At 35.6% G+C, this 17,633-nt stretch overlaps 1 protein-coding gene across 1 annotated transcript; it reads right to left on the reverse strand.

Annotated features, from left to right (window-relative positions):
• Nucleotides 1–593: 593 nt before the first annotated feature.
• On the reverse strand, nucleotides 594–16,005 carry LOC136043241 (silk gland factor 3-like). Its single transcript, XM_065728176.1, has 2 exons — nucleotides 14,637–16,005; nucleotides 594–1,060 (listed from the first exon to the last, which is right to left on the reverse strand). Exon 1 carries the CDS (start codon nucleotides 15,930–15,932, stop codon nucleotides 14,763–14,765), a length of 1,170 nt encoding a protein of 389 aa, XP_065584248.1. The 5' UTR covers nucleotides 15,933–16,005; the 3' UTR covers nucleotides 594–1,060; nucleotides 14,637–14,762.
• Nucleotides 16,006–17,633: the final 1,628 nt, after the last annotated feature.

Consider the following 17,633-nt stretch of genomic DNA (forward strand, 5'->3'; position numbering starts at 1 on the left):
TACGACCATTTTTACAGAAGTAAATGATGATGAAACAGTACATTTAAAAAAAAACATACAATTTTTATTATCAAAACAATCGTTATTAAAGTGATGAATCACTAGGGTGGCAAACAATTCACCCTAGGCCTGCTCTCCACTGCATTTGAATTAATTTGTAGAAGCCCCTCATGCGGCGTAAATTTACGGGTAAGGGAGGGTTTTTGTCTAGGGACTGTTTTGACCTCTCCCTCTAGATTTTGAAATATTTTTGTCTGACGGTATATTCAGTAAAAAAGTCAAAATTAAAAAACCACGCCACTGAGTCCTGTCATTTTACCACAAAATACTAGCGATGAGACTTTACGCTCTAAAAAAAGGCAAGAAAATAAATCGCCTTTGACGTTGATGTTTCAGATATGAATTTACCATAAAGCAAAGTAGCTATACAATGGTATTAAGTATGAAATTATTGTACATAATTTAAATAAATAATTAAAACAATGACAGTGGCCAGGGAAATAAAGAATTAATCCACACGGTATCATTGAACCAGAATGTGATCTATTTGTTAGAACACCTAGGGCCTAACCATAAAGACAGAAAACACAAACTATCGAGACTCAACGTTTATTTTTACGCAATTCTTGGACAATCAACAAAAATATATACATAATAATCATACCTTGAAACTGGAGAAGTAGTCTCGTACAAACAAACAAAACTCATCAACAAGGACCATACCATCCTTTTTTAAATTAAAACTCAAGTCTTTGGAAAATTTTGCATTTGCCACTCATTTGAGGTAGAGGGTCCTCCATAATCTATATTTTGATTTTGTAAAAAAAAAGCCTCGGACTAGTAAGGTATCAAACTAAAAACAGTACAAACTACATACGTATGGCACGATTTGAATGTCCTCACAGGTCACACGGCAATCAGAGCCACATATTATAGCTAAACTGACAACCAGAGTGATGTTGGCACAAAAGAAAAGACGAAGCTCGCTAGGACGGATGAACACGGTCGAGTTTTCATCTTGAAACAAAACTTAAAACCCTCGTCACTTGAATAAACTATCCTGAAAAAGAGAAACAAAATTAGTTTTTCGAGTAGAATATGGTAATAAAAAGCCTACTGAGTTTAAACAATTGATCTAAGACCGAGCCTTAGAATACTCCGAGCCCCCCCACCCCCACCCCAACCTGGAAAAAATATATTTTTGCATTTTAGCTATAACTTCAAACGCGAAACAATAATTTTGTGTTATTTCCCGCTTTAACCAATCAATTGTGTTAAATATGCAATAACTTCAACACAACATGAACTTCAACCACAATTACTTTACCAATCGATAGATTAATACAAAGGCACTTTTGAGATAGTCTGAAACTTAAAGAAGATGCATAAACTTCTATACAATTTAGTTTGTCGAAGTGGTGGCGCAAAAGCTGCCGGATGTGCGACGATGACTAAGAGAAAATCGCTAGTTAACAAAACCATATAGGCGTGAGAGCCAAGAGGGTATCAGTATAAGGGCCATCAATCCTTAGGGAGAAGTAGGCACTATCCAAATTACCTTTTTTAATGATACAAATAAATATGGCCATGTATAGAGCCAAACTGTTAGCAATTAGACTCTCCAGTTTCTTACTCAACTGTTCCTGGAAAGTTTCTCCCAAATTCTTATCTTGTACTCTATTAACATATATGGAGCTTACATATATTCCTACTTAAATTTTGCTAGCCTAAGACTAAGCTTGTTCTGAACGTTTATAGTTGAGCTAGGTAATTCTGCACTGCCAGCGCCACTACTGGTTTTAATCCTAGCTAAACCCGTGTGCCTGCGTTTCCTCTCATCAGTTTTCCAAACTCTTTGAGAACAACTTGAATAACTCAAAACTAATTTTTATATGATTTTTACAACCAAATGCGTATTACAGCTTAGCGATAAAGCTATAAAAGCAGGAACAGCCTAGTCTAGACCCACCTTAAAATGCATTAAGTTGCATCAACCAGGCTGCCAGTTCTAATCTTCCTACTTGTCACCACTATCATTCTTATCAAAATTTAAGACGTACCAAATCGCCCCCGAGTCAGAACAATCCATTTGCAAATTTCAAAATGCCAGAAAACATTGCAAGATACGAGATAGCCAAAAGGTAGAACCGATTTCTTGAAAACAGTTAAGCGATGGCATACATATGATATAACGCATGGCTCGTCATAGCCAACGGCTTATAATCGAATGTCTCTAAAAATGCCTTTTGAGAAAACGTATTTTATCTGATACTTAGGCTTTCAGGATTTAATGGACTTCAAGGGGTCAAAAGCTCTCATCGATCACATACGACAGGTTTGGGGTCTGAATAGAAGTTTGACTGGCTTCTCACTAGCGTAATCAAGGCTGTATTCCTTCAGAAGTCTTTCAATTTAGAAGTTCCTATTTATCCAAATAACTCACAAAAAAACGTTCAATTGAAAAACATCCATTGGATGGATAAGCAAGGTCAACCTTATTCAAGTACTCGTTTATCTGAATTGCTAAGTTAGGATTTTTTTTTTTTTTTTTTTTACCAAATAATTACCTGCAATGTATTATAAGTATGACTCTAAAGAAAGCTAAATAAATAAAAAAAAACAAGTTTTTCAATTGAAAGCAAGGAGAAACATTAAGACTTAAACGAACAGAAATTATTATGTATACAAGGGGATAGCCCCCTACTCAATACTTCGCTCTTTACAATTGTTCCAATTATTTAAGAATAACAAGCTTTTCTAGGAAAAAATAAGTTCGTAATAGTTGCTAGGAAATAGGAATAATAAGTTCTAAAAAATATTTGCACAAAGAGCTATTTAATGAGGAGAAGGCAAGCCCTCATGATTTCAGTCCGTTTTAATTTAATTAGTGATTATGTTTTAATATTGCTCCTTATTTACAGTTAAAAAAATTAATTTAATTTCTGATCGCTTTTTAAATAATGCCGTGAAATCCGGCTCCCCCTCCAAGGAAAATTCCCTTCCCCCACAAAAATTCCTCTCGTAACTTTTGAGGAGGCGACATTAAACTTGATGAATTTTGTGTGCTATGAATAAGCATCAAAATTCAATTCTTTTGATGTATCTATTGTTATAAAAACTCTGAATCTTAGAGGTTCGGTTACTATTAAGCCGCATCGCTCCTTACTTTAAAGTTCGTTACCACGAACTGTTTGATCAGCACGATTGTGGATTTCTCTAGGAATGGAAATTCATCTACTACCAAGGAATTACCTAATACTATTTATCACCAAATGGTCGAATTAACCATGCTAGTCATGTCAAGGCCCGTGTTAGAAAAAGGCGTAAATAATAATTACGGTCACCAGACTTAAACCGCTGGTCACCCATAGTGCGCTTATTGGGACAAATTTAGAAAGCCGAAAGTGGGGAGAACTCGCAAAAACCAATAGAGGGTGAACGCATCTTTTCGAATACGTTATATAACGTAAAGAAGCAATATCACCATAAAGATTACTTTTCCTTGTAATTATTGGAGAGAGCAAACAAACACGCGTGGGGGGGGGGGGGCATTTTTTTTCAATAGAAATACCAAAGTAGAGTTTTTGGACACCGTTTTTTAAATAATACCAAAACAGGGGATAGATGATGGGGTAGCCTCCTTCATATATGGAATAATTTCTATTTCTCATTAAGATTTTTTATAATATTAATAATTTCTCTGTTTCTATTTATCTGCTGTTTAATGTTTTCCTGCACTGCAGAGGTCAGTGACCCACTGCCCCCCCTTTTTCAGTGCCCATAGAAGACATACCTATGATTTTTAACTTTTATTAACATTATAAACAAAAAAATAAATTATTACAGATATGAATCACCACGCTAGGGAAAAATTTAAATTTTGCTAACGCGTAGCGATTAATTACATAAACATTCCCAAAGACATCCTAAATTAAAAATAATAACCAAAAAAAAACCCACATAAATGTTCCTAGAAGCATCCTACACTAATTAAAATAATAATGAAAGGAAAAAAAGAAAAAAGACAATTACCTTCTCTCAAACACCCCCAGGGTAACAACCCTCATCCAAATACAACTCCCTCTAACCCAACCCCTTCAACCCGATCCTCTATCCAGCCCTATAACCCACTCTAATCTCCCCCCAAAAAAAACTGTTTGTATGAAGGGCGCACTTTGTAAATCATAAAAACCATATATCCTACCATACGTCAACCAAAGCGAGGGATATTATTAGTTCTAATAATCGAAAGTTTTGAATTCAAACCTTGTCACGGAACTATTGATGAAAAGTTGTATAACCAGTGATGATCGCAATAAAAGGGGGGATTACTAGAAATAAATCCAGAAGGCGCTACTGAATCGAAATATGACCGGTTTCAACATTTTTAAATAAAAAAAAAAATTACTGAAAGTAAGGAGTGAGATTAAAACTTAAAACGAACAGAAATTACTCCGTATGTGAAAGGGGCTGTTCCATCCTCAACGCCCCGCTCTTTACGCTAAAGTTTGACTTTTTCTCTCAACTCTACTTTTTAAAACAGTAAAGGCGTCCCAGGGAGTAAGGTGTCCCAAAAACCTATTTATTTGGATTTTCGATTATGCTGAATAGAATGGCTATCTCAGAATTTTGATCCGGTGACTTTGGGAAAAAATGAGCGTGGAAGGGGGGCTAGATGCCCTCCAATTTTTTTTGTCACTTAAAAAGGGCACTAGAACTTTTAATTTCCGTTAGAATGAGCCCTCAGACGACATTCCAGGACCACTGGATCGATACGATCACCCCTGGGGAAAAAAGAAAAAAAAAACAAACAAATAAACACGCATCCGTGATCTGTCTTGTGGCAAAAAATGCAAAATCCTGTATTTTTGTAGATAGGAGCTTGAAACTTGTACTGTAGGGTTCTCTGATGCGCTGAATCTGATGGTGTGATTTTCGTTGAGATTGTATGACTTTTAAGGGGTGTTTTCTCCTATTTTCTAAAATAAGGCAAATTTTCTCAGGCTCGTAACTTTTGATAGGTAAGTCTAAATTTAATGAAACTTATTTATTTAAAATCAGCATTAAAATGCGATTCTTTTGATGTAACTGTTATAATAAAATTCCGTTCTTTAGAGTTTCAGTTACTATTGAGCCGGGTTGCTCCTTACTACAGTTCTAATTATAGGCTACTATTGCAATTAATGCTAACAGTGGGAAAATATAAAGTAAAGATTAATTTCAAGTAATGTTTCAACTGATTATTATGGCTGATATATGTTCTATATCATTGACCCTTTTTGTAAGAATCAAATTTTTACTTCCAATATTAGATTTTCTTATTCATAAATTATCGACATAAAGAAACAAACAGTCTAATTTTTAATTTTCTTAAAAATGAAACAAAAATTTTGGTATATTCTCTTATATTGGTCTTATCTCTTCCTTTTTAAGGGTCAATTTGTTTATCATTAGTAAATTGGGTTATAAAAACGTTTTTATATGACTTAATTAACACACATAAGACAAAAAAGAAATACACATCAAAGGACACAAAAAGAAATACCACAGATGAGAAAAGAATGATATAGTAGATTTTGAATGTGTTGATGGTTAGTCAAAAGTTTAACAATAGTGAAAAAGTAGTCTTGGTAGTAAAGTGTCATATTGTTACCTAGTATCAAAATTGCCCACGGTTTACAAGGGTTTTAGGATTACTCAACTTGCCCCGTCCCCTCCTGGCGGACAGCCTCAAGCAGAAATTTCAGAGGCTTCTTGGGGCTTAGAATAAAATCAAGTTTTTTTTTAACTCACTCTTCTTTGCAATAAAATTCTAGACTTGAACTTGAAGGTCCAGTAAGTAAGTACTCCCAAGTAAAAAGCTAGCAATAGTTTGACATATAGTACCCAATATTAGTCCTCGAGGCAGATGATCTTTATTATAAGAATACTGAAAGGGAAGCTTCAGGCAAAGATTTTTCACCCTCCTCCCCCTAACTAGGCTTAGGCAGATGAACAATCTGGATAAAAGGCAATCAAATTTGCAGAAATTTGAGAAAGTTTATTTATCTTTTAGATATGGGATTGGCAAGCGGTGGTTTCGCTAGGGGACGTTTATCTAAAAAAAAAGTCGTCTTGCTGTCCCAGAGTCATATTTTTACCAAGTATTAAAATTGTTCACAGCTTATGTGTGTTTGGTAGCCAATTCAAAGGGTTTGAGAAATGCTCAGTTTATCACTCCTTAAGGCAATCCCAAGTAAAATATACGATTCTGCCTCTTGCGTCCAACTAAATTTCCATTTTACGAAAAGTAATAAAGGAAAAAATTAGTTTGATGGAAATGCTTTTTTGCAAATTTCTTAAACTGTGTTGCAAATAATCTGCTAATAATAAAACGAGGTTCCATCAACGAAAACCTTCTAAACCTATTGCAACAAAACGTTTCCTAAAAAAAACTCTAAGTTAAACTTCACTATTTAAAGATCAACTGACGTACGAAAAATCGTTATTTTACGTTTTAATAATTGCACATTTTCTTCTATTGGCTATTTTTTAGAGCAACAACTATTTTCAATAGTTTACCTTTTATGGAAAAAATCAAACATTTTCAGGCACACATGCAATACCATATTTCGGGAAAGGACCGAATTCGTCAAATCACTAAGACAGAAGAATAGCATGGGAATTATACGAAGCTATAGAAACAATCGTAAAAATCACAAGATCTCGAAAGCATTTATTTTCTTATTTACTAGTTCTCTTTTAATCTAAATATACATAGAAAAGAGGCCATAACAAAAGTTTTTTGGTCTTATTACAAATTAAACAATGCGACTATCTTTGTACAATCAAATTACGGTGCAATGGTGCGACCACGGTGTAATCATTGGGAAAACGAAATTTTACTTGGAGTTACAATTTATTTGGAAATGTTATTTGGAGCACTGTATTTAATTTGGGCTTAAGAAAACTCTAATATTCGGTCATAATTCACATGAGATACCATAGCCAGTATCTAAATTTCTGCGGTATTTTAAATTCACAGCACATATCAGAACATTTGGCAATTAAAACATAGTAATAGGCCTACTAGATGGTTAATTACGTTAAAGTCCCTTTATTAGGCCTTTCCTCATATCTTGGATCAGATTTGCTGTCTGATAAGTCCCGAATAAAACCCAATCACGTATGAGTGGTTTGATCAGAAATCAAGATTTCATGACATTTGGACAGGGACCATTGCCAACAACCCTCAATTCAAGTCTTGACTGGGACAGACAACCAACAAAAACCATATCTTGATTATATCATAGAGGTTAACCATTACCAACTATAAGTTGTTGATGTTGAGGTAGGATCCAGTGTTACCATTAGATACATGCAAGGAAATGGTCCTCCAGTATCGGTCCCCGAAATCGCTTGATCTTTTCTATAGTATCAGTTTATTTCGCTTAAATAAAAAAAAAAACACTCAAGAAATGAAATTAAAAGTTATATATTTCAAAAGAGCTTCCAAAAATAAACGAGGGTGGGTGTGTGGGATATGTGCAGCCTGGATTTACCAATAGACCGACCAGGCCCGGGCCTATGGACGCACAATGCCAAAGTGCCAGGTTCACTCCACTACCTCGCAGCCTATTCGCATACAAGTTATTTCAAAACAACACAGGGCTGATATACAATAATACTACTTATAAACAATAAGGTGTTCCACAAGAAGCGGAAAAACGGAGCGGCAAAAACGCTTGGGCATAGGAGCGTCAAAACTTTAAACCCGGCCCTGGGTGTGTGGGTGCAATTTGACAGCAATCATCGCGAGGGGAGGTGCTTTGTTACATATACAACATTTTACAAGTTCTATCCAATAATGATATATGCATTTTATTGCAAAAAAATGCATTACCCCGGAAAAAGAGGCTCCTCAAAAAGGTAAGAAAAAACAGCAAATAAATCCATCGACTTTTCTAACAAAAACAAAATACAGGAAAGTCTGGAGATATCAAGATATGAGTTAGAATCCAAAAGAAAATAGAATTCCTGGAACTTCTCATAAATTTTTAACTTTAATCCAAGCAAGAATCTTAAACCGATAGAAACTACCTCCAAATACCCATCACAATTTATCAACAAGAAAATTTAAACATTTATCCACCATTCAAAATCAGTTGACTTAAAAGTAATCAAAGTATTGTAAATGCACAATACAACCCAACAGATTGACATACAGATGTCCAATTTTTCCCAATCTGTAACAAAAGCTGAAAATCTCCCCCGCCTAAATTCAACCCACTGAAGTGTAATTGAAAGCTCCATTTATAACCGCAGTGTTATAATGAGCCCATTCTTCGGTTAATTAACCAAGAAAGTGAGCTGACTAATTTATTGTTTTGACCACAAATGCAAAATATTCGCGAAACAGGTGACTATTTGAAGTAAAAATGCTAACAATAAGCGTAGACATACTGGGGTTTATCTGTTTAAACAATATTTATGAGATAAAGGAGGGTTGTGTAAGATGATTTGAAGTTGCAGGTATTCAAGGAAGTGAAGGCGAAAGATTCTGAATCATTCATAATATCTAAATGAATTTTAACTTGCAGAGAGATAACCAAATACAGGCCACAGGGTTTGTATCCAAGATTTTTAGTTCCAGGGGATGGGGGTAAAAACACATCAAAAATGTGTTCTCATGTATTTTTATTACGTTTTTACGGTGCGGACGAACATTTCAAATGAGGGAGGGGGTCAAACCCCCTAATCCCTCCACTGAATACGGCTTAGACATACTCCCAACAAAAGATCATTCGAGGAGCCATTCAGGGTTGAGAAAGCTAGAGCAAACCGGAACCGGAAAATTGGGATAAATAATGCTTGGCTGTAATATTTCAAAAGATATTGCATAACATAGTTCATGAAGCTGAGATCTACCCCATACTGCTTTAAACAGAGCAAAGCAGATCAAAAAACTTTGTGTATCATTTTAGCCCTGTCGTAATGGTTTAAAACCTCACGCCAAGAGCAACTTCAACGACAATGTTATTTTGGAAAGTTTTACAAAGTAGACTGTGATATTTTCCAAATATTATTCTAGCCAGGCAGTAGTTTAGTCCACCACAGTTTAGTAATGATCTCAGTTTGCTTACAGGAAGGCAAGCCAGGAACTAGGAAGCGAAAACTTTTGGATTTTGACACTATTTATATAACGTTTCAAAATTTCAATTTTTAATTAAATTTCGTAGCTTATAATTACACCCAAGACAGATTCTTTCCGAAGAATGCTAAACTTTTCCTCCCTCCTGCCTCCTCCTCTCACTCCTTCTGGCACATTTTCTTCGGTAAGTTAAGTAGTACGTACTAAGTTAAGTTAAGGTAAGTATAAACCAACAATATTCAAAACTGAATTTACAGAGACAAATTCCTCAGACCACATGCTAAGAAAATTCTAAGGTCCCCTTCTGTCAGTCTAACCCTTGTAATTTCACCCGGTCACCTCACCAATCGTTTTCTAATGAACCAAGAAATTGCTACAGATTTATAGGCCATGTTGAAATAAACTAGGCATTAGAAGATGGATTGACCCCGGTAAATGAACTTGAATTAATAGCGGTTAATTAGGATTCAATTGCCTTTTCCCATGGTACGAATCTATCAGTGAAATAGTGTGCGTCTATTAGATTTATGTGAATCAAAATAGGAGTAAGTTAACTATTAATTACTACTACTTGATTATTGTAGTTTTTTCTTTTAGTCATTTCACCGAATTTAATAAATTCATTTAAGCATATTCGGGATAAGTTGATTTATTGAGCGTAAATCAGTTTTGTTCATAAAATATAAAGCGCCCAGTGTAACTATGAACATTTTCTTTATTTCTCGAAAAGAAAACAATTTACCTTTCCGCAAATTCCAATTCGTATTTAGCTGTCACCTTGAAGAAGAAGCAGAACATAAAATTGTTTTAAATTCAGAAGAAAACGACGGAAACCATGGTAAATATACTACTAACCCAACATTTTTTGTAACGTTTTTCAACGTTCATGGTCACACATACTAACAAAATGCTTTTTTTGTCTTAATTCAATCGAACGTTTGATTGGTTTATCAAGTTAGTTCCGAATTCCAAAAAAGTTGAAAATGAATATTATGGAAATCGACTATTCGACTTAAAGCACAATCCAGAACATACCCAATGTCTTACAGACAAGTTTTGACTATGATGCTGACATAAATATCTGGAAAGATAGATAAGGTTAACAGGACAGTTTTTTCAGAGGGGGGAAGGGAATAAAGAATTTACTTTTGCCCAAATGGTTTTATCCAATATGCTCAAAAATCATTATATACCATTAGTGTTTATAGATTTTAATCCATTAGGACTACATAAGTACATATGTAACACGTACACCCACTATTACACCAAATTAGCATGCAAGTTGACAATTGTACCATACAAACAAATCTTTCTTAAAAATTCCAAATTATGAGCAATTTATATACCATCCTGACCAAATTTGACAAAGGAACAGGCAAGAGCATTTGGACTGATATAACCCTCCTAAAAAGGGAAATACACGATTCCAACGCTCGAATATGGTTTTAAACCAGCATAACTTGAAGATGTTTAAACAGAATTATTGACTATTGAATACGCGTGCTACGATACACCATATTAGCACCCAAGTTCACATTTACGGTGCTTATAGAAGTAGGGTTGAATTTATCATCCATTATGAAAAACTGGATGATATTAATGACACGAACCCACACTGCTTCCTTCTGAATATTCGAGAAAAACCGGATTTTACATACATCCTATCACATAAGTTTGAATGATTACCCTCCCCCATGATTTTTGTTGTATGTACGTACCTTCACCACGTTCCTATGCGCGCTACTAAATTACTACCACTATGCCACCCCTACTAGCATTACCATGGTTATTGCTACATTTCTTGGTGTATTTCTAACATTATTTTTTGTTTCTTAAAAAATCGATGATTACCTTAAAAAGGGTTACATAAAACTACAGACGGATTTTTCGTATAATTAAGACTGGAGCATAAAAATAAGATTAAAACCTTAAAGGGAAAGCTTGGACATAGTAGCAAAAGATTTATTGGGGATATCATTAGGAACATCAAATTCTGAAAATTGGACTATCTTAGTAGGTAAAATATCTTTACACCATTACCCCTTTATTTTCGATCTTATATTCCTTCTCCAAATACCAGCTATTAGTTGCTATACAATGACTAACGTTGCTATAGCCTACAGTAGGCTTAACTTCCACTATTGATCGATTAAAAAACCACTATTAAAAAACAAGCTCTCGAAAAACCCTCGACACTAGAAAAATTGCCTCAGGCTGAATTAGATGTATCGCTACACATAACATACCGGTACGTGGGTGATATACCCCTTTCTAATAGTCTTCTAATATGTTTCTCTGACACTCAATCCTAATGAAATATAATAATGTGAAATAAAAATATAATGCTTTAGAAACAAATTTGGGCTATATATTTACACACTAGGGGGGAGGAGTAAAGTATAGCGGGTCTACTTGCCTAATGCGTTTGGTACAATTATTCTGCATGTTATGTAGTACCAATTGTTTTCTAACTTCTAAGCATCCGAATACTTTACCCATGCGCAAATATATAGCCCAAATTATATATTTTACATATACTCTGTCACTTCTTTTGGTCTTGTCTCACACTAAGCTGAAAAAACTAACGTAAAAAACCGGTTCTATAATGCGTCAATGAATGAGTGACTTGAGCAGTAAGGGGTATCATACAAGTACCATACCAAGTTTTGAAAAGTTATATCGCCACGCTAAGTTTAAAGATCCTCACCCTTTTATCACCATTTTTTCAAACAATTCGTATGTACCTTTCAAGCGTCATCTACTTCAGCTATGTGTCACCATGACTAACGTTGATATAAAATACCATTCATTCTTGATGTAAGATTACCCTAACATCTTGTCACTATCCAACAAAAATAGTGATTCAGACAATTTCATGAAAAGGAGTTTAGCAATATTTCATGTAGCAATTCAGCCAAACTGGCGGATTAGTTTATTTCTTTGGACTATTTCGCAACAGTCTAATCGCTCGCCCGACTAGACTACAGCTTACGTTGAAAAACATTTTTTTTGAAAATCAAAGATGCAAATTCTAGGTGAGCTTAGAAGGCCAAAGCAACCCTTAAGTGCCTTGAGGAGGGGCTGAGCTCCAACATACAAAATTTGATATTCCTTTTTAATACACCAGAATATGGTTATAGTCAATATAGACAGTACTCACCCCTCTGAAAAAATGAAAGTTATGCGTTGATGAGAATCCTAGGGAATGCCGTTAATCCTAGGGAGAACCAAAGTGCCGCATTGTTGTGCTGCTCCATGGCAGAGAAATAAAATGAGCAATAATTTTATATATTTTTGCGTGAGACACAACGTGAGCTTCGCTGCAGTTGAATATACGATATTTCTTATGATCACTCAGATTGGGCGAAGCTTTGCATAATGAATTTAAAAAAAAATTAAAGGTATCAAACACCCACCCTGGTAAAAATCCTATTATGAAAATTCCAGAAAAATGTTACATCGAAAAAAAAACAATGCTATGCTTCTAAGAGTAGACCAGACCAGTTCTTACAATCACTATCTCCAAAATCAAATAATTCGTGACAAATGTAAAGAATTGTTCAGAATAGGATTATGTTTAATGTGGAGGGCGTAATGGTACCCTACCTTTTCTAGAAGGACACCATATTAAAAAGTTTTTAGCGTAAAATCGAGTAGTTTAGGCTCTATTTTTTCTGCAGTGCCTAATGTTCAAAGCATAAGAGTAAAATTCTAGTTTAGCTACTTTCCGCTATCTTGGAAAGGGGTTACGTTAGAAACACGAAACTTTCAGTAATGAATTTAGGGCCGAAAATATGCTCTGTGAGGGTATTGCCAAGCCTCTGTGTTAACCTTCCACTGATTTCTAAGTCTTAGAAATTTGCCTACTTGACAGGTCTATGTCTACTGAAATTCTGACAAAACGACTTTTTACCTAAATTTTCAGTTATCAGTTTCATGATCAATGTTTTTTTTTTAATTTAGGAAATGTATTTGCATATCTTTAAAAAGTTGTGAAGCTGAAAACAGTTTTGTTGTACTTTATTTTAGCAGAAGATCTATTTTGGATGGTTTCACTTTTATAAAATAAAGACTTTTAAAGGTCATCAAAGGTTAGAGCCCTCTAGAGGCAGAAGGATTGGAGGAAGATGCTTCAAAATACCTTCCCAGGACACACTTTAGTTCGTAAACCCATCCCTAAAAGTTTTTTTGATGAACATTCATCACAAAAAAACTCACTCCCTTCAGTTCTTCAATAGCTGTTAATTACTTCTACAAGCTTTAGCTACAAGAACTAGTATACCCTGTATCTACCCTTACGGTACTCTAATCAGGGCCGACGGGTATGTGGTAACTAAATCCCGTCGGGTTGCGAAACTAGTAAAAGCCTGAATTGTGAATTGATGGCTAATGGAAAGACCATAATTAAATCTAGTATTTGAGGGCTGAAAATGAATAACTGGGTGCCTCGAGGGGCGGAGAATAGATCGGATATTTCCCTCTCCCCCTTGGAAACTGAAAATGTACATAAGATGGCAACATTTGATATATTGCTAAAAAAAAATTTGACCAGACTAAAAAAATACCTAAAACAGCGAAATATTTACCGGCAAAAGCAGCGTAAATTGCACCTTAATGACGGAATAGAACAGACTTTCCCCTCCTTAGGAAAACTAAATAATTTATATAAATAACAAACAGCGTTTTCTTTCCTTTAATTTTCCTCTTGACAAAGCTTCTGGTTGTGAAGCCGAAAAATACGTAATTATTTAAATATTTAGTTTTTACGAGATCTCACCGTCTTGACAGTTTTGCCCCCTTTGTCATATTTAAATGTATTTTTATTGTAAAGCTTACACAAAAGGATGATATTGTGAACTGGTGTTAGATAATAATCAAGCATATACACGAGAGGAACCTTAGGGTTCCCCACCAATTCGACTTTTTTTCTTATAAAGCCTCTTTTTAACTATTTCTAAAATGTGCCCTTCTATCCCTTTCAATGAATTCATGGATACAACTATTTAAAAACCTCTTAAAAAGCACCTTTTCGCAAGTATGGACATTTAGACTAAAAAATAAAGGGGCTACTATGTAAAAAAAAAAAACACTTAAAATTCCGATTTAATTCCGTCAAAATTAGAATTACTTTAGCCAAGTTTATATAAGTTCAGCAGCATGTAAAGCGTTTCGGTCAATCCACGGTTAGCGACTGACATGATTTCTAAAATTGAATAGATTTGAATTTTTATTTCATTGCATAAATTGAAGGTATATAGCAAGATAATTTGAATATGACAGGATTTCAGCAACAATATAAAGATAAGAAATAAGTAATATTCAATAACAAATAGGAGGTACAAAAGCAAGCTAAGTTAATACCATTTTTTATCCTTCGCAAGCGTTCAATATTCTATATTTTTAGAACCTACTTTTGTTGAATTTCAGTTATTAAAAGTAATTCGATCCAAATGGTACAGGAGTTGGGTACTTAAAGGCTAGTATAGAATACAGAGAAAGCACTCACCATAAATAAAAGTCCCAGAAGCATTGTAGATATTGAATCCATGACTCATGTGAGCATTAATATTTACATTACCACTGGGCTCTAAAACTATGTACAAACTCGGATCACAGCACTTTCAATTTGGCGTCAATGCGCCGCTAAAGATTGAGAGACCGGCACTCCGTGAGCGTTCAAAGGTTGAGGGGAAAGCATTGGTGGGCTATGACTAATCATCATGCCAGGTGAGCCATTATGGACGTTGTGTCCGTGCACAAGGTTCTCGGGGTGGCCGTAGTGATCAAGGTGGTATCCGTCTGGTACACGCATACCGGGCGAGTTAGGACCATTTGGCACAGGTGGAGTCATACGTTTTTCCTTTTGGCGTCTATTACAAAACCAAACTCGAACCACCTCTTTTTCTAGTTGTAAACTATCCGCTAGTGCGGTAATTTCTTGAGCAGAGGGTTTAGATTGTTTATGGAAATGTTGTTCTAAAGCACCTTTCACTGACACCTCAATGCTTGTGCGCTTTTTGCGCTTTCGGCCCTGGGCTGCAATTTTATCAATGGATGTTGGGCTACCGGTAGTGGAATCGGCTTCTTCGAGCCATTTTTGTAGCAGCGGTTTAAGTTTACACATATTTTTAAAGGACAGTTGTAACGCTTCAAATCTACAGATAGTTGTCTGAGAAAAAACATTACCATATAAGGTTCCTAGAGCAAGTCCAACATCGGCCTGTGTAAATCCGAGTTTAATGCGTCGTTGTTTGAATTGTTTGGCAAACGCTTCTAAGTCATCACTAGTTGGATTTTCTTCTTCGGTGTCGTGAAGCCCGTCATGATCAAGCATACCGTGATCATTTGGGGACGGGGTACCATTCAAGGAGTCTCTTAAGTGTGACTGATGGTGCAGCTGAGGGCCCCCAAAAATCCCATTCATGTTATAATGTTGAAGGGGAGATCCACTGCCAGGCATAGCGTAGGGGGAGCTTACCGCATTATGCCAAGAATGCATATGGTGCGATCGTTGGTGCAAAGCTAAATCTGCTGGTTGTGGTTTAATATCCTGATGAGTTAATCCTGAATGATGGTGTGGGTGCATATGTGTTGGCCATCCTGAAGCGTCCATAGCAAAATATGGGGTATGCATACTAATGGCAGGGTGCCCCGTATGCTGCACTGCGGCCGCAGCCATATATTTCATTTCATGGGGTTCACGGGGAGAGTATCCCTGACTATTCACTATGTTCATTTCGTCCGTTACACTTGACGGTTCAGAACTGACTGCACTTGATTCCAAATACGTCGTGGTCGCCATGACACTATTCACAAGCCTGTTCTGAATTGCAAACGCGCAATCTCATGTAATATGTATAAAGGCATGCAGCTCAATACTACTTCGTAAGACGGCTCAGCTGCGCTCGCGTGGCGACTGTACTGCCTCAAGGTCTAAACCTGGAATTTGATTGGCCGATATTTGACGTCACTAAAAGCTCATTGGTTGCTCGGTGTGACGTAACATTTTTCCTACATCTTCCTTCTCGGGAAAGTCACTGAGGTGAAAAGACAAGATGGGGCATTTATAAAACATAGAACAAGAATTATCGATTAGAATTTAATATGCACGTGGTTTATTTTGGAATTCGAAAACAAGATCATAAGATGAATTAAAAGCAAAAAAAAAAAAAACATAACTCATTTAAACGGAAAAAAACTATACGAGAGGGGGACGCATCAATTTTTTTTGCCATTTAATTGAAGAAAGAAACACCCAGGGATTTCAGTTGGATTCCCAAAACGGGATTAAAAACTCTTGGAACAAAAAATTATTTTTCCGGGGAAAGGGATCACATGAAGAAGGTGAGTGAGGTATTCTATTGTTAAAACTTAGGGTATTTTTCCTTAAAGGTCATATACCTCCGGTCTCAGATATTTGTCAGGGTCGCATAAAGGCCCACGTTTGAAAGGGCCCGTGTTACCATCAACATGCAAAAAAAAAAATGAAATTTAAATGAAATTGTCTATCTACGATAAGAGATAAATTAAGAGCTATTGAAATAATTAAAAATATTTTATTTTAAGTTTGCATTGCTGGATGAGATTTATTGACTTGTTTATTATATACTATATAGGCCTACTTTATAATATAGAAAACTGATATCTGTAAAAGCTCATACTAAATTTATTGAATTTAATCGGGATCGTCCTATATTAGACTGATTTTGTATTACGTACGTGAACTACTTTGTAAGGGTTGATAAAAAGCCAAATTAATTAAAATTATTGGGGTACAAACCAAAATGTAAGTGTTCGATTGCAAAAAAGGTCGATATATCATGGAAAAGTGGAGAGGAGACAAAGATAAATTTTTGATAAAGATGCATAAGAAGTATTTTCTTCGAAATCTAGGGGACAGGACAATAATGTAACCAATTATTTTATTTAACAATTTGAACAACAGGCAAATAGAAATTTGGCAAAATTTATGATTTGGTGCCACCTCCCCCTGCATATGAAAAAAAAATCACTATAAAAGTAAACGGGTTAACTCAAGAAGAAATTTTCGGCAAAAGAGTTAACTCAGCCCCTGGTTATAGCTCAAACATCTTTTCTTAAATGACAGATTGCGGAAGTACCTGGATAGATTGCTTAATTTTATCAGACAAAGCTTCTTAAACCTTAGTTCCCTTAAATCAATAGTAAAAAACAGCAGAATAACACGCAAGAGGGGGGGAGGTCCAGCAGACAAGGCCTTCACAATTATTGAAAAACGGAAGCACACAAAAGTTGCGATTTTTAGTATTGACAAAACGTAGGATGCTTTGTTCCTGAGGGGACGGGGAGCAAACTTTTTCAAAGGATTTCAACCCCTTAGAAGACTATTTCAAAGTCAGACCTTCCTCAATGGAAATTTTTTTTGCAATTGTCCATGGCGAAAAAACATATTTGTTATTCTTCTAAGATCTGACAATGTTAAGCTTGACATGGGTGTGGGGCGGGGGTAATGCCTGCTTAGGCT

This window comes from Artemia franciscana, chromosome 2 (genome assembly GCF_032884065.1).
Source record: "Artemia franciscana chromosome 2, ASM3288406v1, whole genome shotgun sequence".
NCBI classification, from domain to species: domain Eukaryota; kingdom Metazoa; phylum Arthropoda; class Branchiopoda; order Anostraca; family Artemiidae; genus Artemia; species Artemia franciscana.